This window comes from Gadus macrocephalus, chromosome 12 (assembly GCF_031168955.1).
Source record: "Gadus macrocephalus chromosome 12, ASM3116895v1".
NCBI lineage: Eukaryota > Metazoa > Chordata > Actinopteri > Gadiformes > Gadidae > Gadus > Gadus macrocephalus.
This window is the reverse complement of record NC_082393.1, coordinates 14346397-14366873: the sequence shown is the minus strand read 5'-3', so window position 1 is coordinate 14366873 and position 20477 is coordinate 14346397. Positions and strand designations below refer to the sequence as shown.

Below are 20477 nucleotides of genomic sequence, written 5' to 3'. Positions count from 1 at the left end.
AATCAATTCATTAGAAGTATGAAAATATCTTCCCGGTTACGTAACGGGGGGAAACAAGGTGTCCTTTGACATCTACGTTTCGAGGCGATTGCAACAGTGCCACACATGATCATATTTGAATATGTTTCGGGGTAGTAATTAGCTGTCGATTTTGGAGGCCTTTATCAATAATGACCAGCTATAGATTTGCTTCCCGATGGAGATTTTTGACAAATTACATGTTATTTAGCATCTACACGTTAAGCTGAGTCCAATGAGATCAAGCTCGCCCTCTTGCTACACCGAGATCATGTCCTAGACCTAGGTGTACCATGTAAAATACATGTTACCATTTTCTAGAGTGTCATGCTTGGTGTCATTGGACTCAACTCAACGTGTAGAGGCTAAATAACATGTCATTTGTCACAAATTTCTATCGGGAAGCAAATCAATAGCTGCTCATTATTGATTAAGGCCTCCAATTTCGACAGCTAATTACTACCATTAAACATGTTCGAATATGCTCATGTGTGGCACCGTTGCAATCGCCTGGAAGCGTAGATGTTGAAGGACACCTTGTTCTCCCTCTTACATCACCGGGAAGATATTTACATGCTTTTGATTGACTAATGAATTGATTCAGCTATTCCCCCAGAAGTCTGGGGTCAAAAGGTCAAAAGGAGCCGGCACCACGCCGCTTATGAGTCAAAAGTTAATGTGTATTTCTCTCATACATTTTGTCATTATTAAAGAGAGGCCTGATTCTCAGATATGCAGGTTGGATGGCTACGGTGTAGGTCTGGGAATAACTTCAGGCCAAAATCTTGCAAGCGAGCCGCTGGGTGCAGGTGCAACGACATGGAGCACTTGCTGAGTCATTTCCTGTAGGACCGGAGCCACAGGTTGAAGCGTATGCGTCCTTTGAGACCCCCTTTGATATATAAGAGACCTCAAAGTAAAGCTTACTTAAATGTCGTCGACCCAGTCACCTATTGCATCACTTCCTTTAGGGCTTCGGCCTCCTAATTGATCATTGTAGTATAATTGAATGCCCTCTTTCATATATATGATACCTCCACCACTGGGACGTGGCAACAATTCTCCAAATCCATATGGGGAGGGGGGGGTGATGCTTGTGGACAGTAGGGTTGTACACTAGACATAAATAGGAAGAAAACTCAGGAGAAGGAATGACCTCTCATAAATATTTATTTAATAAATAAAACAAATAACCCTGCCTCGTTAAATCAATGAGCTTGGTGTTTTGCTTTCAAAAATAGGTTATAGAAGAAGTCTAAACTGCAGAAAATAAAAACATCCAAGCTGCCTTTTAAGGATACCTTGGAATATCCGTCTATTTTTTAACCATCGGACACTAGTTTACGACAAAAACAACACAAATTACGGCAGCTCATTTGCCGCGTGGTTTTTAGAGCCATGTAAGGATTAGAGGGGCTGGTGGATAGCAACCACCATAGCAACCATGACGGTCAAGTGACTGGATTCAGCCCCGTTGAAAAAAATAGAATACCACCCTCAGGAGATTAATGATATTTAAATGATTATGACCATGAAGTCTTTATTTGCATGGGTTTACATTTCGTTCTGTGTAGCATGGAAAAATCGGAGAAACACTCCCATTCGGAATGCATTGGTTTACATTTCTTTCTTTGGAGCACAGTTATTTTTATTTATTTTCAGTTTTTGAGGAGGTGCTTCAAAGATGCTAATTTTTCTGCAATAATCCAAAATCAAATGGAAAAACCCGTTGGCTTTTTGTCAAGGGAACCCAGGGCGACGCTCACTTCCGGGTTGGCCAACACACGTCATCCCTCCACCACTATACTGTAATAACGCATGTTGAAGTTGAATGATAATGAATTAATTTATTCTTTATTCTGCCTTAGTATTTATTTATTTGGCAGCGAAATGCAGTGTGTGTGTGTGTGTGTGTGTGTGTGTGTGTGTGTGTGTGTGTGTGTGTGTGTGTGTGCGCGTGTGTGTGTGTGTGTGTGTGTGTGTGTGTGTGTGTGTGTATAACACGCTATTTTATGTTGAAATGCGACGTAATCCAGTGTTCACGAAAACGTACGTGTTTCTAACAAGATGATATCATTAAAAGTTACATAAAGTAACGGTTTAATAACACAAAAGCAGGAAACACGTGAGCTGCATTTCCCATTCAGATAATAAAGATTAATAAAGATCATACACATTCACTGACTGAGGATTATTCAAGGGAAAAGTACATTTCTCGCTAGAAATGTCATTAGAAACACGTTAAATGGTGAATCTGTCCTAAAATATTGCATCTCCCATTCAGTTAATTGGGTTTTTCGTATCATATGCACATATGCACGCGAAATGGACGTATCCGCCCTCCACAGTAGTTAATGCTGGGTTTTGCGTATCGTATGCACACGAAATGGTCATTTGGCGTATGTAGGCTACTGCACGCATCTTGAAAGTGTCAAACCGTGCGATCTGTGCGCATATTGGTGAGACTGGAAAAGCTGTCATATTCTTAGTTATCACAGACAATTTTTAACAATAAATGTTCTGTACGGAGCTCCTTAAGGGACAATAGGGAGAAAGCTCCCGGACAGAACCTTAGATGGAAGTCGTGCTTAGTGACAAATCACGACAAATACTTCCAATTGATATGCATGAATTTGAAAATTTTGCTTTTTGACACGAACATTTAGAAAATACGTGTACCTGATCACGTTTCAATAGATTAAATAACGTGACAGTGTCACCTATTTTCGTGAGCCCGGGATGCCTGTACGCCGGCCATTATCGCCCGATGAAATATTCTTCGTCATATCTATCAAACCAAACATCCTTCACATTCGCCGAACGACGATTATGAAAGTAAAATGCACATTTCTCGCTAAAAATGTTTACATAAACACTTTTAATGGTGTAACTATTCTAAAATATCATATTTTCCACCCAGGATAAAAAGTATGTCCGCCATTTTCACAGAAGAATATCCTAAAAAACTATCCAATAGGAAAGATGCTCACATCGTCTATTAGAGACGTAGTGAGGCACCCCCCATTCCGTATGCAGAAGACGCCGAAGGGTACCTTTACCGTCACCGACCGAATAAAAAGGGTACCTTTCCCGTCAGTCACCGACGCTAAAGGGCCTTTGCCAACAGTCGGTATTTGACGTTCTCGGAGTGAGACTGTGTTGGCTATTGGTGACTTTTGGCGACTTTTTGAGGTGAAAGCACTATCGCTATTATCTCTTCACAATGAGCACCGGGTGCCTGCGCGGCCCCTCCCCCGTCTCAACGCACTTACGCCCCGTGCCCACTACCTCCGTCAGTTGACCGTTGCCCATTGACTTTGAATGGGGACGGACGCGCAATGCATTGTGGATCCGTCCGTTCAGTTGGAGCGTTCGCCACCGTCAGAAAGTTGAAAAATGTTCAACTTTTTCGGCAGCGACGGTTCCGTCATCCAATCAGATCGCGTATGCAAATTTAAGCACTGTGACACGACTCGGGCTCTGACGATACTGGAAAGCGGGAAAGCGGGTCATCTTGCCTCGCAACAAGCAGGAAGAAGCGGGAAGAACCCGGCGAAGCGATTTGATTGGCTGACGGATGCCTCTGCAAAGACTACTCCCCCATCCGTCAGCCACGCCTTCCCACGTCCGTTGACTGACGGTGCAGTGGGCACGAGGCGTTACGCCCCGTGCCCAGACCTATTTCTACTTGCAGACCTATTTCTGATAGATATTTCTTAAATGAGAAACAATTGTTTGATTCGATTTTTATCTTTTAAATTGGATAAAACAAATTATATCGGATGCATATTATGACTTAAATGAGAAACAATTGTTTGATTAAATTTTAATCTTTTTGATTGGATAAAACAAATTATTTCTGATAGATATTTCTTAAATGAGAAACAATTGTTGGAGTGAATCAATATTTTTTTGTTTAGGATTTAACATACGATTTAAATGTATTAACTTCATTCAAAGAATAGAATTATACTTGGTGCCAAGTTGTATTATTTTGTTTTTATGAACATAGGAAATATTGTTTGAGGCAAGCTATATATTTGTCATTGGCTCAAGTTATGTAATATAGATGTGAACCATTACCCTAGATTTTTTTAATTGGTTCAACAGAAGGCTTTTTCCAGTGTAGGAGATTGCCTAGGGCGGCAAATGCGTTCGGGGCTGCAAAAGTGTTGGGGGCGCCCCCTGGTGGCGGCCTTAATAAATGAATTAATTTTAATGAAACAAGCGTGTTTTCTAAACACGTTTCGAAATGGGATGGAGAATGGGGGATGAACAGTTATTGAATCGTAACGGACCAGCAGCAGTAACAGACCAACTGACGGATTCCCAAAAAAAAACAAAAAACATATATTCTCCCCTTATTATCACCCGCGGGCCAGATGTGACATACAGTCGGGCCGTGTCCGGCCCGCGGGCCGTAACCCTGGCATCCCTGGTGTAGAGTGTGTAAAGAACTGGTGAGATGACAGAGCCCTGTGGAGCACCTGTAGAGATCCTTCTGGATGAGCTAAGGTGGCTGTTAACTCTCACTCTCTGGTGTCTGTCCGTCAGGAATGAGAGGACCCAGAGTATGATGTGGGGATTGACATCCATCTGGCTAAATTTTTGTCCCATTAGATGGGGTTGCACAGTGTTAAAGGCACTTGAGAAGTCTATAAACACCAGCCGCAGAAATGACTTGGGCTTCTCAAGGTGGGTGTAAGCTCTGTGCAGCAGTGTTAGTATGGCGTCGTTTACCCCTCTGTGACGGTTGTATGCAAACTGAAGCGGGTCAGCATACTTACTGACCTCTGCCTATAATTGTGTGAGAATTAGCCTCTCAAAGCCTTTCATGACCAGGGATGTTAAGGCTAAGGTGAACAGATTTCTGAAATGAAATTCTGGGACATTTTCAATGCGGTGGTGAATAATCATGACATATTATCATTATGAAGTGAAAAATGGGGACAAGTACTTTTCATGTATTTTAACCAGCTTTTATTACACAAATGGTCAGAGGTGCCATAAAGGGGCGAAAAGTTAGGACAATTCTGAGGGCCCGTGACTGACAGGGGCCCTGAAAAAATATTAGAACATTAGTTATGTTAATAAAAAAAACATCATTAATGGATTTTAATAGAAAATCTAATTTATAATTAAACAAACACTTTATCAGTATGCAGAATGTTTCCTGCATGTCTTCACAGTGTTATATTAACACAGCTCAGTGTCAGTAGATATTGTAAAGTTAATATCGGACTATAAGATAATTGAAGCCTTCACAGGTAGAGGTGTGGTTACAGAAACTGCACATGGTTGGCGTTGCCTGTGTGTGATGGTGGGACCCAGTGTGATATCTTTTCATGGGGCCCAACATCCCTTGTGGCGCCCCTGCAAAAGGTTAATAAATCAAAATATCAGCACCCACAAATATCATGTATCAGTAGTGCACAGCAGTGTCAAAAACACAAATATAGAATAATACATTAGAAAAAACATCTCTCTTCCAAAGTTAAGTGTCATGTGCAATGACAGCTGCCAGACCAGTAGCTAGTAAATATCATCAAGATGTAATCAATAATAATTACCAAGTCAAAACATATAAAAAGATGTAAGTGGATCACATAATGTGTGCCACTGGAAACTGTGGGTCTGGCCCAAATAGTACAAAAAAGTCGCAACAAGAAAATACATCTCTAGTAAGAAGGCTGTACACAAAAGGTTGCAATCAAACAAAGAACAAATGGGTGACATCACCAACCATCCATCCACTGAGGAAGACAAAAATATCTTAGTCTTGTTAGCTTGAGTTAGGATGGATTTTTTGGTCAAAAGTTTCTACTCACAACTGAATGCTGAACTGATATTTATGACACAAAAGGTGGCAATCAGGAGTCTGGGTAGAATAAGAGCAGAGAACATGAGAAAAACTGCAAGAACAGAGCCAATAGTAATAGGCTACTGTATTAAAATCAAAACCTACATTTATAAAGTGCACCCACAAAAGTCACTCATCAGGGGGACAGTTCCAGTATAGAAATTGGGCTCATATATTATCTGTTTGTCCTTCTATCTCCTCCCCTCTCTCACTTTGTCTCTCTGTCTCTCACTCTCCCTCATTCCCACTTTCTCTCCCCCCCTCTCCTTACCTGATTTGCATATTTCTCAGAAGAATGTATTTTCTTCTGGGTGGCTCTGTCTTTGGCCAGCATCTCCATAAACTTATCACAAGGGAGGTTGATGTTTGTCTTCACAATAAGTATGACCTTGATGGAAGGAACAGTGAACCAATTTCTGCTGTCTGTCCATATGACATTCATTTGAGAGAAGAACACCCTCTCTACTGGTACATTACTGCCGGGTAAGCACATGACAACAGACACTAATCTTGCCAGGTCAGTGTGCGGGATGTCATTTTCTTTGAAATGAGTAAATACTGTGCTCCATCTCTGACTGAGTGGTGTCTCAAATACTCTCCATTTCAAGAGTGATTCCCCCTTTAGGAACTCTTGCAGGGCAGAAACCTCATCAAACAAATCATCTTCTTTGATTTTCACATTGGGGCACTTTTCCTGCAGTGTGGCTGTTACCTTCTGGATCTCTTCGCGCAGAGGTTTCTTTTTTAAAAGGAGACAGTGCAAGTCATTTAAATTGTCTGTATGCTTTCCCCAAGCTTGCAAGTAGTTCACAGCCGTTGTGAAGAAAGACTGAGTTGTATTGAGAAAGTTTTCTCTAGTAATTGCTGCATTTTCCACGAGCTCTCCCAGCAGTCCTCTGGCCAGTACTGGAATGAAGCTGTCGTCACGTCTTGCTGTCAATTTTACCTCCACCTCTCTCAGGATTGCAGCTGACTCCACAGCACAGTGGTCCTGGCCTTCAAGCTTCTTTATTGTTTCACTAAATATGGCCAGGTTTCCATGGGCAAAGGCAAGCCACCGTTCAGTCAGTGGATCTTCAAACATTCTTCGCAAGACAACAGGGCATTTCTCTTCAGAAAGAAAAAAGGCTTTAAGTGGTGCATACATTTTAACCACTCTTTCTAGAGCAGGGAGCATGGACAGCCAGCGGACGTTGCTATGTCCCAAGATGTTTTGATACTCTTGTCCAACAAATTCACAAAAGCTCTTCAATCTTTCCACTCTAACAGTGTAAATATGAAAATACCCGAATATTTTTGTGAGCAGGTATTCTACATCAATGGGAAGGGTTTCCATAGCTGTTCTGGTTGCATTATGGATGATGTGGGCAGGACAACCCAGGCCAATCACCTCCCGCTGCAGTGCATTTTTCACTTTGGTGTGGACGTTGACTCTCCCCACCCTATTCAGCCCGCCAAAGTTGGTGTTTGTATTGTCGGCAGAGAATGCCACTACTTTATTTTCCAGGGAGAATTTTTCAATCACCACCATGATCACAGCTGCAAGTTCCTCTGCCTTTTCTCCTTTAAGTTCAACAAAATCAAGCCATTTTGTTTCTATGGACATGCTGCCATCATTTGCTTTGGAATACCTGACCATTAATGGCAGCAGCTTCAAATGTCCATGATTGGATGAATCAATGGTCAGGGAAACAAATTCAACCTGCTCTAGGTCCTGTCTTACCATATTGGTTGCCCACGGTGCGAAGACGTTATTCACTATGGCTTCACCTTTGGTCCGGGCACATGAAAACTTTGGCTCATAAAGCTTCTTTGTCAGTTGTGCTGTGCAGTCCATAGATCAGCAACTATGATTGTGTTTCATAGTGTGGTACGCCAAGATGCCCTCCTGCACAGCTAACTCGAACTCCTTTTGGGAAGGCTCTGTCTTCTTATAGAATGTGGTGATAGAGAGGGTAACAGCATTGGCAGTCAGACCTTTTTTATGTTTTTTTGTCTGCTGTTGCTCCACCACAGAATATCTCCCCCCACTGGCAATTGAAAAAGAAGAAGAAGATGGAAATTCTTGCTGGATTTTTTCGGTAAAATGGCATTTGCGCTTCTTTGAAAGAGCCATCTTCTCCTCTACTCTTTTTGCCTCTCGTCTGTTCTCTTCTCCTTCAATGTTTTTCTTTTCTTCACCCTTCTTTATTCTCTCCTTAGCTTCCCTCTGTTGTTTACTTCTTTATTTCTGCCTTTCCACACTATTCTCCGGCTCTTTTCCTCTTCTCTCCTTCACTCTGTTGTTTACTTCTTTATTTCTGCCTTTCCATACTATTCTCCTGCTCTTTTCCTCTTCTCTCCTTCACTCCGTTGTTTACTTCTTTATTATACCTTTACTAAAAACAGTGACATATAAAACAGTGACTCAGGGCATCAGCTAATCAAATGGTCTGCATTTATAACTACTAGTCATTGGTTACCCACACAGCCCGACAAAAAATCAGCAGCCTAACACACACAACTATCAACCATAATTAATTTATTGTTAATTAATAATATCATCATTATTATTATTTTAACAGTCTCAGGTCCCTATGCCTACTGGAAAAATCATATGCTACCAAAGCAGTCTTCCACCTCCCCCTCTTCCAAAACTGAGCCACATACAATGTCATCACCTGGTAATCTCATGCTAACGTTAACATTACAGCTTCACTAATGACAGATATGAAAACATTTGTTATGGCTCAAGACAGGGTGGATCCAAACGCACGGCACAAATGACCACAGACGAGGACGATAGCAATTGACTGGTTGATTGCTACACGGATGGTTAAAGGTGGTGCAGGTGGTGGCGGTCCACGTCCCGGGAGGCCCGAACCGGGGTTGGAGGAGTCAGCAGGCAGCCGAGCCGACAACCACACCCGACGACACGGTGCAGATGGAACTCCGGGAGCAGAGCAGGGTTGGAGAATGGACGTGGTGGCGATGACTGGTAGGGAGACAGATGGATTAGGAACGGAGACTGGAACACGAGTAAACGGGAATACAGAGCTCGAAGAATCAAGAGGATACTCAACCGGGTAAGTAGAACTGACGATCCGGCGAAGAATGTTTGGAAGGCTGGGGTAGATATGCTGGGTCCTGATTGGAAATGACTGTCGGGTGCGGGTGATCAGCGTGGCTGGAACAGCTGGAACTGCGCGGCCACGCCCCCGCACCTATTTTAACGTTACATCACTTCTCACACACACACACACACACCAAGTCTACTGCCAATTCACACAAAATAAATAAGTTCATACACAACGTACCATTTATGACCGCTGATCTTCTCTTTTTCCTTTTTGCCTATTGTTGTTGTTTACGCTGCTGCGTCTGGTCGTACGTCCTGATAACGTCTGTACGTCATACGACGTCTTCTCTGGTGATGCGTTAAATGACTACCGTAATAACTGGTGTTTGAGTCTGCGCGCATTTTTCCCCCATTCAGTGTCAAAATCTGGGACATTTCCGGGGATAGCTTTGACCGGGGACAGATCACCGAAAACGGGGACTGTCCCCGGAAATCGGGGACGTCTGGTCACCCTATGTTAAGGCCACAGGTCGATAGTCATTATCACAGGTTGGTTTACTCTTTTTGGGCACAGGACATATGATGGAAGTCTTCCATACTGAGGGGATAGAGTGTTCCGCCAGTGAGCGGTTAAAAAGGTGGCAGTAGACACCAGCAAACTGGTTGCTGCAGGCCTTCAGCAAGCGGCCACAGATCTGGTCTGGCCCTGGTGCTTCATTTGGCCTTATCCTTCTCAACACCAGCTCAACCTCCGCCTGCTGCAGCTCCCGATTTACATAGCCTGGTATCCAAGCAGTGAGCTCCTCCATTAGCTTCTCCCTCTCCTGTGAGTGGTCCAATTTCTCAAACCTGCAGTAGAACTGGTTAAGGTTCTCTGCCATGTCAATGCAGTCTTTTGCCCCGGTGGTGGGAAGAGCTGAGTTATTAATGGGGAGGCCAGCTAGGGTTTTGACACTTTGCCATGCATCTCTTGGCTGACCCTCCAGAAAGAGTTTCTCAACTCTCTTCCTGTATTCCATCTTTGCTGCTTTTAATTTAATTCAGTTTATTTTGAATGAGTTTAGACTCAATTTTATTTCCAGAGAAGAATGCAATTTTCTTTTCATTCATTGTTGATTTCAGGGCTTTTGTAATCCAAGGATTGTTGTTAGAAAAAACTTAACAGTCTTAGTAGGGACAACCATTGCCACACAGAAAGTTATGTAGTCAGTTACCACATCAGTAGCCTCCTCTAGGCTGTTACCCTGCGTTAGCCCCTCCCACTCAGTGCACTCGAAGCAGGCCTGAAGAGTGTCAATTGCAGCAGAGTCCCACTTTTTCACCTGCTTCTTTATAAAACCCTCCCTTTGAAGCTTTGTGCGATAAGTGGGGATAAGATGGACAACGTTATGGTCCGCAATACTCAGAGGAGGTTTTCTAAATGTATGTGTTCTTTACATTACCATAACAGAGGTCGATAGTTTTATCGCCTCTGGTAGTGCATGTAACATATTGTTGGTAAGTAGGAAGTATTTTATTTAGTCTACAGGCATTAAAATCCCGAGGATGAGAACAGGTGAGTCAGGGGATGCGCATTAAATTTTGTGGACACGCGCAGCTATGGCCTCAGATGCGCGTGTGACGTTGCCTGACGGAGGAATGTAAACAAGAAATAGGGACAATTGACTAAACTCACAAGGTAAATATTTGGGTCTAAATGACACGGCAAGCAGCTCTGAGTCAGGTGTGGAGCAAGAGTCCTTCACAACAGCAGTTGTGCTCCATTTCTGATTTACGTAGACACACAGCCCGCCCCCGTGCCTTTTCAGGCTACTCACAGTGTCCCGGTCCAGTCTGAGCGGAGTTCCGAATCCATCCATAGAGAGCTCTGAGTCCGCAATGTTATTATCCAACCAGGTCTCGGTGAGACAGATCAGGTTCGCCTGACTGTACGCCCATTGGCAAGCTATGTTCGCATGCAGTTCATCCAACTTATTCCGTAATGAGCGAACATTGGCAAGTACAATGGAGGGGAGCGGTGGGCATTTTGATGTGCCGGAGAGTCGTTTCAGCCTCTGCCTTACTCCTCCTCTCCTTCCCCGCTTCCTTCTCGAAGTATCCCGCCAGCAATCGTGGTTGGGGCTATATCGTCTCAGTTCTCTGCCGTTTCCCAGATTCGGTGCTGAATAATCCAAATTTCGTAGTAGCAGCAGATCATCTCGGGAGTACTTCAGAATTCCAATTCCGAGCCTCCCAAAAGCCGCGAGTGATCTGGCTATCCAAAGTAGCAGCAGAAGCAGTAGTAGACACACATCTCATCTTAAAGTTTAATTTTATAAAGTTCCGGCAAGCTGGAAGCTCTTTGATCAAACCAGTAATGTACCATTCATCACTTCAGCCAACTAGACACGGGACTAAAACTTAGACAAAACAAACAGAACGCACAACAGGACGCAGACGCTCTCCACTTGTCGCCATGACAGCGCCAAGAGTTTCTATATATATATATATATATATAAACACACGCACACACGCGCGCCAAGCATCACCCGCATTCATTCATCCTTTTAAACATCCACTCGCGGTAAAACAATGTTTTCTCACGATCAAATGCTCATCATTCCTAAAAGTTATGGGCTTGTACATGATGTAGGCCTATGTGTCAAGAAAATATGTATTTGCTATACGGTGTTTGCAGATGCATTCTTTTAAAAGTACAACCTCTTACCGCTGTTTCAGCTGTTCTTTCAAAAATAATTTGACCAACGTAATAATTTACCCTAAAACGAGATTTTGTTTTGGAAGGCTGGGATATAGCCTACTTAGCTCGAGTTTATTATTTTTAATATTATTTTAACGATTGGCATAGCCTACTACAGTGTTCATTCATACAGCCCCTATGCAAAAAAATTGCTTCCACAATCCACATCATCATCATAATATTTAAATTAGGCTAATCGTTTACTGCCATGGTATGTCAAAATAGCAACACAAACTGCCCTATCCGCTAGTGCACTTAGACCAGGTATTATTCGATCAGTGGTGCTTTTTTGATCAGTAAAATAGCACCATTTATCATCTGCCGGAATACGCCTCTGCTTTTTGCCGACACGCCTCTCAGGGTGCAAGTGTAGTGACGAGAGTTTGCTGCGGGTGAAAATCTGCTTTGCGCCGGGTGCAAAGTAGCAACGATACTTGCGTCAGTGTAGAAAGTAAATTGCTCTGGGTGCAAGATAGGACCGTGTGTCTTTGAGGAGGCACCAGGACAGACTGAGTGGTTGGTCATTAATAACGCCATTGAAGCCAGCATTGAGGTAAATCACGGTCCCAAGTGACTTATTGCTTTTATAAAACGGTTACTAAGGTTGAATCCCATTACTTGGCTCGCTTCAAAATCTCAGCCCTAACCCTCGCTGTTGCGCGTTCACGCGCCGTGGAGCCATGTCCCAATACCAGTTTAAAGATAGCTTAAGGGGTAGGGGGAGGGCTAACATCCCCTCAAAATTGAGATTTTCGATGGGCACCCTCAAAGCGCTTCAGTTCTGACTTGCTCCCACAATACCTTGCGAGAAAACGGAAAATCAAGAAATATCCTAGACAAGATGGAGGGCGAAAAGATGCGACAGGATTGGAAAAACACAAATGTAAGTGTTTTCTCTGTAATTAACTAGTACCGTATTGGTCCGAATATAAGACAGCCTTTTTTTCCCTGGAAATAGGTCAGAAAAAGTCGGGTCGTCTTATATTCGGGGTCTTGTATTCAGAGCGCAGTTTCTCTTCTTCGCCTCTCCATTTAAATGTCAATACACATTCGCGGCCGCAGGTGGCGCAAGGAATTGGTTCCGAGAAGAAGTAGTCCAGCGTCCTTAACAACCAGACCGTTACCGGTGTTTAAAGACAGGCATTTAGAGACAAGTGGCTCAAAAGTGGGTCAGGTCAATCAACACCAGCGGAGGAGCTATGATGCCAATTTTTAAATAATGGTCGTCAATAAGGGAGAGTCAAGTAACAACTGCCAAGCTGCCAAGAAGTTCGGGGTCACGGAGTGTAACGTAAGAAGATGGCGAGCACCAAAACAATGTCTCAAAGATGCCAACAGTCAGCGCAAATCCTACCGTGGTCCTCAAAGTGGTCTTTTAGTGAGGTTGACCGGAGAGTTTTTGAATACGTCAGATAAAACGCGCTTTGGGAGGAGCCGCTCGAAGCGGAGCAGCTGGGGAGCGATGATGGCGAGAGCGAACCCAGCGGGGTAGAGGACGTGTGTGAGGGATAGAGAGACATCGGAGGAGAAATTTGGCGAATTTTAGTTAAGTTTAGTTAAATATGTGGCCTGTATTTTCTGTTATTAAAAAATATTCACAATGTTGCTTGATTATTGCTTGATATTCATTTTGAATCATACTGTACATATTTTGCCTTGAAAGTGCCGTGGCCTTTACTGGCATTATTATTATTGTCATTAATATAACAAGTGTTTAATTCACTGTTTTTAATATTATTAAGAAAAAAATAATGAAGTTCTTTGTTCTGCAAATGTGGTCTGCAAATCTTTTTTTCTAAATGTTTGTGTTGAAAAACGGGGGTCGTCTTATAATCAGGGTCGTCTTATATTCGGACCAATACGGTAATTATTTTATTAATTATACTCTGCAGCCCAGCCGCGGACTCTCGGAAAATCGCGAAAGTCTGTGGCCGACTTTCGCGGAAGATCGCGAAAGTCCGCGGCCGACTTTCGCGGGCCGCCCGACCCCGGTTCTCGGCCGGGCTGCAGAGCCCGATCACGGGCACTGCAGCTGGGCTCTGCAACCGGGCTGCATACGACCGGGCTGGATATCATGTCGTATGATATCCAGATCTTCCATGTTCTAGTGACTCCAGGTTAAAAATAAGCTTTATACTAATATATTATATTATATTAGTAATATTCTATAAGTAATATTATATATACTAATATATTATATTATATTATATTAGTAATATTCTATAAGTATTATTATACTAATATATTATATTATATTAGTAATATTACATGGTTAATCAATGTATTTTTTGGCAGTACTATATTGTGTACATAGCTATTATATATTGTACATAACATATGGCTATATCAACCAGTTCTGGCATATAATTCCTATTTCCTTCTTATTCGTTTTCTTTCAGGACTTCGTTGAGTCCACTGCCACCAGCCCCCCCACCTCTCCCTCATGCTCCTCCACCCCAGGCACCTCTTCCACCACCCCAGGCACCTCTTCCAAGAGGAGAGTGCCAGGGGGCAGGCGAGGCATGAGGAGAGCGAGGCAAAGTTGGCGGAATGGTGGAGAAGATGTGATTCTCCACCATTCTCTCAAAAGATGAGAGAGAGTGTGTGTGTGTGTGTATTTTTAGATGCGTGTGTGTGTATTTTTAGATGTGTGGTTCAGTGTTTCTTATTTAAATAAAGTGTTTCTTCTAAAGTGTTCTTGTTCATAACCGATTATTATCTAAGGGTGCACTCACACTAGGCCATCTGGCCGTGGCCGTGGCCGTTTTAGCACCTAACCGTGCTCAAATCTGCCAGTGTGAGTGTGGCCAGTCTGGCCAGGCCGGGCCAATTTGGCCACTTGGGAGAGGTGTGCTGCTACGGCACGGGCCGCTACGGTACAGATGCTAATGAGCCGACACGCGCTACGCAACCTGAGCTGGATGACGTATAGTCAATGCGACGGCCACGGACATAATAAAGGCGACGAGCCTTCTTTCCCATTAAACGGTAAACATCGCGTCAAGCGGTTCAACTGTTGGCTTGTTCTCTGTGTTGTTGTCCATTGTTGTTAAAACTCTGACTGGCGGCAGACTTTATTATGGTCCATGCAGCGGACGCTTGGTGATGACGTGTTACGACGTGATGACGTATGTACAAGAGCCTTCCGTGGCCAGGCCACAGTTGCGACGGCCAACGGCCACGGCCAGATGGCCTAGTGTGAGTGCAGGCCAGAGAACAATGGGGCCATTTGAGCACGGTTAGGTGTGAAAACGGCCAACGGTCACGGCCAGATGGCCTAGTGTGAGTGCACCCTAATGCCACCTTTAACATGTAGCTAAGTGACATTCAAAATAAAGGTATATTACGAGGGACAAATAGTATTCGGTTTTTTTAACACTTAATTTAAACATGCCAATTACAAAATATAAATACCATTTCAGGTTAAACATCTTTACAATGGGTCTTGCTCGTTGCCCGAGACAATGGCAGCCAGTCTGTCTCTTGTAACATTACCAGGGGTCTGATTATCTGCTAGGGGGCACGGGGAGGCCATGATGACGTCACAGGGTAGGGTTGTCCCATTTGGTAGGGGATCGGTTAGGGGTAGCAATGAGGGGTAGCAATGAGCATGAGCAATGAGGGTTAGGGTTGAGATGTAGGGTTGAGACAGTGAGCAAAGAAACTGGATTGGGCCTAAAACTGTCACACATTTTTTTTTTTAAAAAGAAATTGTTCATTCTTCGGCTCAGCCTAATAGTTCCTTAAGACTTTGAGATTGGTGAGATATTAATTTTTTTTTTTATTAATGAGTATTTGCTAAGGACATTTTATCTGTCTGTGGTAGCCAGCACGCTGTTCTTTGCTGGGGCATGCTGGGGAGGAGGCATCAAGGCTGGGGAGTCAAACAGACTCAACAAGCTGGTTAGGAAAGCCAGCTCTGTTGTGGGACTTGAGCTGGACAGTCTGGAGGTGGTGGTGGAGAGGAGTATGAGGGACAGATTCAAGTCCATCATGGGCAACCCCTCCCATCCCCTTCATGCTGAGCTGTGGCAGATGGGGAGCACCTTCAGCCACAGGTTGATGTTCCCCAGGTGCAAGACGGAGCGCTTCAGGTGCTCCTTTGTGCCGGCAGCCATTAGGCTGTTCAACAGTGCCTGATGATGATTGTGTTTGTGTATGTCTATGTGTTTGCATATGCATGTGTGTGTGTGTTTAGGTATGCGTATATATGTGTATATGCATCACCCATCTTCATGTTGGTTCTGTTTGTCTTGTTTTTGTCCCTATTTTAACTATAAGCGTCTACTTATGCATTAGCACTTTGTATTTATTGCATTTATTGCATTGTTATTTTATCCTGTGTCCTTTCACTGCTGCTGGGCTGTTCAAATTTCTCCTACGGGGGATTAATAAAGTTGTATCTTATCTTATCTTATCTTAACATCGGATCCAATTTTCAAGATGTTTCTGACTGTTTTAATGTTTGATTTGAAGTTCATGGATGGCGTGAACGTTAAATCACTGCATTAAAAAAGAGCTATGGTTCTGTTTTTTGCGTCCCAAAAAAGTGTATCATGTATTTGTTTTTGCATGTATCCGATGGGGAATCTTTTAAGGAGCAATTTTATAATTGTATCATGAGAGACACATATGTGCGTGTATGGAGGAAGCCATTATCTCCACCCAGCCGTGTTGCTAGGGATGAATGAAGTGCTTGTTATCGTTCACCCTCAGGTAAAATGTTCATTCATCTGAGCAGCGTTTAGTGTGGTGTTTATAACACTGTATTGAACCCATCCTGTAATTTCTCCTCCGTCTACTGCAGGCCACTGTGTGGAGACATTCCAGGTGGAGGTGATCAACAGTAGCTGCGTTTCTCTACTCTGGAACCTGCTCAGAAACAGCTCTGTTCCCCTAGCTATGGTAGTCCAGTGGTCAGCACTCAGACCCCAGGACAAAGACCACACCAGCACTGGTGGTGGACCCTGGGCCCGGCTCCCATACACTGAACACTCCCAATACTTAAAGGGTAGGTCCTCATTTGTGTTTATAGTTTACCTTTATTTAAACAGGAAGTCTCATTGAGATTAGAGAACTTTCTTTTACAAAAGAGCACTTTATATAGCTGTAAAAAGCTAAAATAAATAAAATACATAAACAAACAACACGTCTTTAATGCAAATGCATATAAACAGTATAATTCATACCCTATACATGCACATACAATTCATTCAATTCATACATTTTCTTTCAAACAAACCTGATTCAACTACATAGAAATCTTCGACATCAATTTAAACTGCCTGATCAACACTTTTTATAGCTGTAGATGACTATATATTGTTTGTTGATTATTTGTAGTGTCAATCGTCACACATCATAGTAAGGATATCATTTTTGTGATTATATTCACAATTGACTGTCCCGATATCATTTCATAGGTGACTTTTCTGACCATAATCAGTACGGCTTCACCTTGTACCCTGTGTTTGCTGATGGAGAAGGAGAGCTTGCATACTCAACAGGTAAACTTTCTTATATTGCTTCAATATTAGCGCTGCATTGTCTGCATAACCTCAGAGGGTGTGACCCCTCTACAGCTGCTTAAAGGGGTGATTTCAAGCCACCAGGTGTGACTGTGATTAGCCATTGCAAGCCGTTTGAGAAAAACGTCCTTTCCCTGTGCCCTAGTGACATCACTTGTGGGTGTGCCCCCCAAGATCTATGCTGGATAGATAGATCAGTCCACCAGCCTACCCAGTGTACGGTGGCAAATGTTGGCACAGGGAAAGGCAGATTTTCATTGCAAGAATGAAATGACTAAAGGTATTTGACTTGCTACATGCTACTGCTCCCAGCGCTTCATATGGTGTTTGTTGTTTTTCAGCCGCTAGGGGGGACCCAGCAGCCTACATGTTGCTGATGATCATCACCTTCCTGTGCATCGTTCTGTTTGTCACTCTTGTCCTCTCTCAGAACCAGTAAGAATAACATCTTTCTGTCTATTAAATTGAGATTACAAATCTCATATGCAAGAGAGACCTGGCCAAGACAAGCAGCATAGACATTTCAGACACGGTAACAGCATACAACAAAAAAATTGAGGTAAAGAAAATAGGTTAATTGTTGAAAAACATTCAGATTCTACATCAAAACCAGGGGTCAAACATTAACATTCATGATTGATTCCTGTCATTTAAAATCGATCAGGATATCCATGATGAGGGAGCCCAACATTTAAACACCATCTTCCACGACTACACAAACACTACTCGGCACAGTGAGCTAAGTATTGTTTTGGGAGCGAAATCTGTAGTTTTAATTTGACAGAATATGTTACGAACAGCAATATGGAAGACGTTTCAACAGGGCTTCATACAGTTATGCTTTTAAGTCATTAAAAAGTCCAAAACATTTCCAGTGTTATACTTGGCTTTAAAGAATTTCCACCCGTTTTAGCTAACTGTTAATGAGTCTATTGGATAAGGGTAAAGCTGTGGCTTCACAGTGCCTGTGTTAACTCCACTGTGTCTGGTTCCCAGGATGAAGAGGTTGGTGTGGAAGGATGTTCCTAACCCATACAACTGTTCCTGGGCCAAAGGGCTGGACTTCCAAAAGGTAGAGGCGAGTCACAGTAGAAAGGACTGTTAAGCTCTGGGTCCGTTTTGGGCACAAAAAAAATAAATTATATATATATATATATATATATATATCTTTTTTCATTGAGCAATTAAAAAAAGCTATTCTATCAATATATGACAGATAAACAAATACAAGTGTACACTTTTTGTGCATCAATGCATTTTCTGTCTGTTGAAAAGGGACCAAGGTTGTGAATCCTGTGAAGCATTTATTAAAACGAAATAAAGCCCACCTTAAGCTGTCCCTCAACACCTTGTGTTGTCCTTCTCTCAAGGTGAACACGATGGACCACTTGTTCCAACTCCCGGGCGTTCTACCGGGTTGGCCTCTCCTTCTGCCCACCGAGAGCTTCTGTGAAGCCGTAATAGTCGACAAGAAAAACACCCCTCCGCCTCCGGCCACCGCCTTGGAGCGAGTCCCAACCATCTTCCTGGCCGCGGGCTCCAGCCCCAACTCCATCTTCTCCATCGCCTCAGCCGCCTCCCTGGCTCCAGGCTCAGCCTCTGTGCTGAGTGACCCTCCGTCAGCTGACAGCACCGCGGCAAGTTCATCCCAGTCCTCCGTCACCTATACCACTGTGCTCCTCACAGAGCCCTCAGTCCGCCTCAGTTACAACAGCGAAAACGGCGGTGGAAGCGGCAGCTCTAGTGACGAGGGAAACTTCTCGGCCAACAACTCTGACATTTCCGGATCGTTCCGCGGCGGCCTGTGGGAGCTGGAGACCTGCCGTGATGGCGAGACGGGCGATGTGCAGCGCTCCTGCTCCTACAACTCGGTGGAGGAGTTCTCAGTGACATCGGAGCAGGAGGAGGACGGGGGGGTGAAGGAGGACAAGGATCTCTACTACCTGGGGATGGACTACGAGGGGGAGGAGGAAGAGGAGAAGGAGGTGGAGAAAGGAATTGGGGAAGACGGTGAGAGGGAAGTGATGAAGCTTGTTCTGCTTAAGAGTGGCGTTTGGAGCAGTGGCAACTGTTCTGTTGGATCCAACGTGTTGCTCAGGTCTTTAGATGAGGACCCAAAGAGGTCTGCAGACTTTGCTCCAGTGTACCTCCCGCAGTTTAAAACTGCACTTTGCACAAGACAACCCAAAAGAGAACCACAGGAGTGCCTGCCCCAATCTGTTAACTATGGCAGTGCCTAACTTAACTTTGCCATAAGCGCTGTGAGTCTAATTTGTGCTGCTATGTTCCACACATTTCCATATTGTGGCTTGTGACATTTATTAGCATTACGCTGCAAATGCAAATTATATTAAGATTTTAAAATTACTACAAATGTAGCTTACTACACTGATAATGCTATTTTTTGGTTTTAAGGGAGAGACATGTAGGCCCAGGCATGTAAAGGCATTTATTTATTTATGAATAGGGCCATTTAGACCCAGATTCTACTGTGCTTTTTCCACATCCTTTTTGGGCAACGTTGGCTACAAACAATGCCCTCATCTAAACACTCATCCAAGACTATTCTAGGACCATTGTTTCTTAGTAATAAGAGGAAAACAAGAAACCGAAATGAGAAGACCTACTTATTCGTATAGGTAGGTTTGGATTTATATGAATACATTTGGAATGTAAATGGGACCACTGGTATCCTGTCTCAGATGATTGCTCTTTCGCCTTAACGAAATAGACCAATAATGGGTCCTTTCTGAATAGCAACTGTCCTTTTCGTAGCCTTCCCTGACATCGCCAGAGCAATCTGCCAATGTGTATAATGGCAGATTCACACGGTAGGCGACATTCCGCTCGCGTTGCCACCTGGCCCCGCGGCGTCATGTCTCACTCCCCATTGAAGTGACAGGCGGAGGAGCGCTCCGTGAGGAAACGCCAGGCGGTTATGCCTGGTAACCATGGAAACAGTTTCCTTTCACTAGTGTATCCCATTCGTAAAATATTGATTACTTGTCCACTAGGGCTGTAACGATACACAAATTCACGATTCGGTTTGTATCACGATTTTTGACCCACGGTTCGATACATCCCACAATTCTTTTAAATTTAAAAAGCATTTTATTTAAACAACACTTAAATACCAATTATCTTAATGTAACATTTAATAACAAATAATTTGGAACACTGAACAGATTTGAACCGAAAGAATACTATTAAAGTATAGCTAAATTAATAAATAAATAACCAAAGATTGCAGTTGGAGGATGCTTTTTGCTGGTA

General features: G+C 43.4%; 1 protein-coding gene across 9 annotated transcripts in view; it reads left to right on the top strand.

Annotated features, from left to right (window-relative positions):
* lepr (leptin receptor) overlaps positions 1–19884 on the top strand; it is a 75732-nt gene extending 55848 nt beyond the window's left edge. For all 9 annotated transcript variants that reach the window (XM_060066829.1, XM_060066827.1, XM_060066831.1 and 6 more), the window contains 5 exons: positions 16484–16687; positions 17100–17183; positions 17546–17639; positions 18201–18276; positions 18575–19884. In XM_060066829.1, coding sequence (XP_059922812.1) covers positions 16484–16687; positions 17100–17183; positions 17546–17639; positions 18201–18276; positions 18575–19444 — 1328 coding nt within the window. In that variant the 3' untranslated portion in view covers positions 19445–19884. The remainder of the gene's footprint in view (positions 1–16483; positions 16688–17099; positions 17184–17545; positions 17640–18200; positions 18277–18574) is intronic.
* The last annotated feature ends 593 nt before the right edge of the window (positions 19885–20477 follow it).